The sequence below is a fragment of the Cyprinodon variegatus genome, unplaced genomic scaffold, assembly GCF_000732505.1.
Source record: "Cyprinodon variegatus isolate N-32 unplaced genomic scaffold, C_variegatus-1.0 Scaffold24, whole genome shotgun sequence".
In the NCBI taxonomy this organism is placed as follows: domain Eukaryota; kingdom Metazoa; phylum Chordata; class Actinopteri; order Cyprinodontiformes; family Cyprinodontidae; genus Cyprinodon; species Cyprinodon variegatus.
In genome coordinates, this window is record NW_015150477.1 from 1,753,512 (window position 1) to 1,758,711 (window position 5,200).

Consider the following 5,200-nt stretch of genomic DNA (forward strand, 5'->3'; position numbering starts at 1 on the left):
TGAATCAATCTGACTGGATGATATGGTTGATGTAGATCTATAAAGCGACCTGAGAGGACGTGATGTGAATTGGAGCTATAGAAATAAACTGAATAGAATAGAACACCATAATGAGGTCAGTCTCTGAGCTGTGGTGAGGAAGGAGGCCTGTAGTTCTGCAGTTTATCTAAGCTGCTTTGATCGTTTCTGTTTTTAGGGTCTGATTATTAATTCAGTTAATAATAATAACTGAACTTTATTGATCCCAAACTGGAGAAATTCCCTCTCTACATTAACCCCTCCCCTCGGGGAGCAGAGGGCTGCCATCGCTGGGCACCCGGAGAGCACTGTGGGTTAAGGGTCTTGCTCAGGGACCCACAGTGGCAGTCTGAATTGAACTCAGAACCTCTGGATTCATAGCTCTATGCTGTAACCACTAGGCCACTGCTCCCTCCATCAGATGTTCTGACAGGCGGAGCTTTGGGGAAGGCTGAGGGTAAATCATGGAGCCCGACTTGGTGCTGGACTAGAAATGGATGCCAGAACCTCCCCTCTGACCTTTGTGGGTCGAGTGGAGATCCAAAGGTTTCAGTCGGAGGGATCCTTCTGCTCCAGAATCTGGGTTCTGATCTGGTTGCTCCTGATTAGCTGTGTAGGTCTGATCCTCTACTGTGGATAATCTCCCCTCCTCCCCTTCAGCACACCTCCTCTCACAGGTGGCTCCATGAGGCTCCGCCCCCTGATCCTGCTCTCTGGAGCTCCTGCATCCTCACACACACACACCCACACACACCGCTCCACCCGGTCCCTTCAGGAATGCTGCGCCCGCTGGCTGCTGGTTCCGTCTTCTTCCCAGGACTCTTCCTGGTGTCCAAAGGATTCCTGAAGCGGCTGCTGGGATGGAGCGAGGAAGAAGCCGTGCTTCTGTCCACACGGTAACACACACACACACACTGAGCTGCTTCTGTCCACTCTGTAACACACACACACACACACTGAGCTGCTTCTGTCCACACGGTAACACACACACACACTCAGCTGCCTTTTCCTGACATGTGGGGACATTTCATTGCCTTGCATTTGTTTTATACGGCCTAACCAGGACCCTAACCAGGACCGTTTCTGGTGTTTGACAATAAAACGGTCCGATGTTCCATGCTGTGGTTTACAGAGTTAGAAGGTGAGAACCTTCCACTGTGGGGGGAGAACCTGTAGTGGCGCCGCCCATCGTTCCCATCGGGTCAGAACCACTGGGACCAGTTTAACACCACAGTTTGACTCCTCTGCTGCAGACACAGACCTCTGAGACATCATGAGGTCTGTCTAACTGGGAACTCTGGTTCTGGGTTTTGCTGGGACCCAAAGGGGACCCGGTTCTGAAGGGCTTCTTTAGATCCACCTGAGAACTCTTTAGAAGGTTCTCCTGGGTTCTGGGTGGAGGTCCAGGTAGGATGGATGGTTTTCTGTTGGAGAGGAAACCATCTCCATGGCTACAGCACCAGCAACCAATCAGAGGATGAGAGACTGAACCCAGATGGACCAATCAGAGGGCTCCTCAGAAACATCCAACGCTTTAAGTTCTGATCAGATGAAGCAGATTAAATATGGATAAACCACAGGAAACAAAACAATAACTGAACATTTGAATTCCTGCCATAAAGAGATGAACTGAGCTGAGCTCCCAGTCTAACCAGTCTGTCCCTGTCCTCCCAGTCTGGTGTCGTCTCTGCAGGCTGTCATGGCCTCGTCGGCTGGTTGGATCATCGCTTCGTCCTGCAGGGACATCATGGAGGACAGGTAAGGATGCTGCACTGTAATCTAATTACCAACCTAGGATTAATCTGAGCTGCAGCTGCTGGCAGTAATCCTCCTCGCTGAGCATGCTGGGAAACGGCTCTGATTTCCCAGTCAAAGTGGAGCACTGGTTCCAGTCATATTTGTTTATCAAATGAGCCGCAGAGCTGCAAGGGATTCGGGGAGATTTTAGGTCCCTGCAGGAGATCAGAGCTTCAGAGGATTGAATCCAGTTCCAAGATTTAAAAGCTGAAGGTTCCGCCCGGTTCCAGCGGGCCGGACCAGGACTTGGAGGGGCCTCAGTCTGGATCCCAGTTCCTGTCCCAAATCCAGAACCAGGGAGGGACCAGTTCCAGAACCAGGGAGGGACCAGTTCTTGTCCCGAGTCCAGAACCAGGGAGGGACCAGTTCCAGAACCAGGGAGGGACCAGTTCTTGTCCCGAGTCCAGAACCAGGGAGGGACCAGTTCCAGAACCAGGGAGGGACCAGTTCCTGTCCCAAGTCCAGAACCAGGGAGGGACCAGTTCCTGTCCTGAGTCCAGAATCAGGGAGGGACCAGTTCCAGGCTGGATGGGATGGAGGGTCTGAGCAGGAAACTGGAGGTTTGTCTCCTTGGTTCTAGTAGATCTCAAACATCTGCTGCGTCTCCTCCTCAGACACTGGCTCACAGAGTCCTACATCCTGTTCGCCACGCCCTACTTCGCCTACGACATCTTCGCCATGTTCCTGTGCTACTGGTACAAGCTGCAGGTCAAAGGTCACCAGGAGGCGGTGCCAAACAGCAACTCGCTGCGGGCGGCGCTGTGGGGTTTCATGCGCAGGGAGGTGCTGATGGTTCTGCATCACGTCTTCATGGTTGCCTTCTGCTGCCCTGCTTCTCTGGTAACTTTGGCAACGCAGTATCTGAGAGGGAGGGGTTGCTCCTCCGGCAACACCATCACAACTAACAATGGACCCAGCTGAGTCCAGAACCAGTCCACCAGGTCTTACTCTGGACCAGGTCTCTCAGAAAGATTAAAAACCAGTTTAAACCTGTTTCAAGTTAAAACAGGAACAGAACCTCAGTCCAAAATGTCTCCAACATCCAGTCAGAACCGGCCGAAAACCCGGTCAGAACCGTCCGAAAACCAAACCTGGTCAGAACCGGCCAAAAACCGAAACCCAGTCAGAACCGGCCGAAAACCTGGTCAGAACCGGCCGAAAACCCAGTCAGAACCGGCCGAAAACCCGGTCAGAACGGGCCGAAAACCCAGTCAGGACCGGCCGAAAACCCAGTCAGGACCGGCCGAAAACCCGGTCAGAACCGTCCGAAAACCCAGTCAGAACCGGCTGAAAACCCGGTCAGAACCACCCGAAAACCAAACCCGTTCAGAACCGGCCGAAAACCAAACCCGGTCAGAATCGGCTGAAAACCAAACCCAGCCAGAACCGGCCGGAAACCAAACCCAGTCAGAACCGGCCGAAAACCATACCTAGTCAGAACCGGCTGAAAACCAAACCCAGCCAGAACCGGCAGAAAACCATACCTAGTCAGAACCGGCCGAAAACCAAACCCGGCCAGAACCAGCCGGAAACCCAGTCAGAACCGTCCGAAAACCAAACCTAGTCAGAACCGGCCGAAAACCCAGTCAGAACCGGCCGAAAACCTAGTCAGAACCGGCCGAAAACCAAACCTGGTCAGAAGAGGCCGAAAACCAAACCCGGTCAGAACCGGCCGAAAACCAAACCCGGCCAGAACCGGCTGATAACCAAACCCGGTCAGAACCGGCCGAAAACCCGGCCAGAACAGGCCGAAAACCAAACCTGGTCAGAACCGGCCGAAAACCAAACCCGGTCAGAACTGGCCGAAAACCAAACCCGGTCAGAACCGGCCGAAAACCAAACCCGGCCAGAACCGGCTGATAACCAAACCCGGTCAGAACCGGCCAAAAACCCGGCCAGAACCGGCCGAAAACCAAACCCAGTCAGAACCGGCCGAAAACCCGTTCAGAACCAGCCGAAAACCCGGTCAGTCCCATTCTTTCATTAAACCAGAACCAAAAATGTCCAAAGCACAGTTCAGGTCCAAACCGGTTAAATGTTCTGGTTGATCCATCCCTACAGAGTTTGAAGTTCAGAACCGGTCCATTTGATCAGAACCTGTGGGAACCTAACCAGCTTCAAACCCAACTAGAACCACTTAAACTGGAAACCAGGTCCAGAACAGGTCCAAGCAGAACCAGGAAACCAGTTTAACTCGGTTCAGATACGAGTCAACAAAGACAATCGGATCTGAACCCAGAAATGAATCAAAGTCCTGCTGTGAAAGCGGTTCTGCTTCTGGAGCTCAGTTCCCAAACTGATCCCGACCCAGAACCGGTGGAGAACAGAGGTTCTGCTAACCTGGGCCCCTCCGGGTCCCAGTCCCAGTTAGTGACCCCTCAGAACCTGTAGCTGATAGAGGCGGGGATGTTGTTACATTTCCAGCCTGCAGGTGGCGCCATCTGAACGTCCTGCACATTAAACAGCTCATTAATTTCCTTTGGTTCTGATTCTTTTTACATCCATTTATTAAGTTCAATGAAGAGATGTTCTGCTTCTAGAGAAGGTCCAGTAAAGGTCCGATCTGCTGAGTCTAATCCAATTCTTCTTCTCTCCTCCAGCTGTGGCGCCGGGGTAAAGGGGATTACTTCCAGGGAGTCCTGTTCCTGGCTGAACTCAGCACGCCCTCCGTCTGTCTGGGAAAAGTTCTGATCCAGGTAATCTGTCAGGGTTCTGGATCTGATCCAGAGCCGTCCTAGAAGGTGGATGAGGGTCTGAGTAATCCAGATTGCTTTAACTGGTCCTGCGTCAGATCTGGGTTTGAAACCGGTTTAACCAGAACCAGAGAGAAAATGTTCCCGACTGAGACCAGAACTTTTCTGAATTCAGATTTTCTGCAGCTGCAAAGAAAAAGGATCAGAATTTGTCTTCCGACTTTCAGGAGACCCGTTTTTCCAGAACCTTCCTGTTCCTCCACCTCTTAGGTCTGGTTTCCATTGTTGTGGTTAAGCTGGTTCCGTCCAGTTCTGACTGTTGGTTCTTGTGTCTCATCAGTACCAGAAGCAGAACTCGGTGCTGCACAAAGTGAACGGAGTCTTCATGCTGCTCAGCTTCTTCAGCTGCAGGGTGCTGCTCTTCCCGTACCTCTACTTGGCCTACAGCAGGTAAACATCACAGCCAGGATCCATTACTGCTCCAGCATCTCCCCCAGATTCCACATCCTCCCCCAGATTCCACATCCTCCCCCAGATTCCACATCCTCCCCCAGATTCCACATCCTCCCCCAGATTCCACATCCTCCTCCAGATTCCTCATCCTCCCCCAGATTCCACATCCTCCCCCAGATTCCACATCCTGCGTCAGATTCCACATCCTCCCCCAGATTCCTCATCCTGCGTCAGATTCC

The 5,200-nt window shown here is 52.4% G+C and overlaps 1 protein-coding gene across 1 annotated transcript in view; it reads left to right on the forward strand.

Annotated features, from left to right (window-relative positions):
- The first annotated feature begins 1,499 nt into the window (after window positions 1-1,499).
- fam57b (family with sequence similarity 57 member B) overlaps window positions 1,500-5,200 on the forward strand; it is a 5,852-nt gene continuing 2,151 nt past the window's right edge. Inside the window, exons 1-4 of the mRNA XM_015393791.1 lie at window positions 1,500-1,776; window positions 2,430-2,655; window positions 4,416-4,511; window positions 4,849-4,958. Of these exons, the coding sequence (XP_015249277.1) occupies window positions 1,718-1,776; window positions 2,430-2,655; window positions 4,416-4,511; window positions 4,849-4,958 (491 nt within the window). The 5' untranslated portion in view covers window positions 1,500-1,717. The remainder of the gene's footprint in view (window positions 1,777-2,429; window positions 2,656-4,415; window positions 4,512-4,848; window positions 4,959-5,200) is intronic.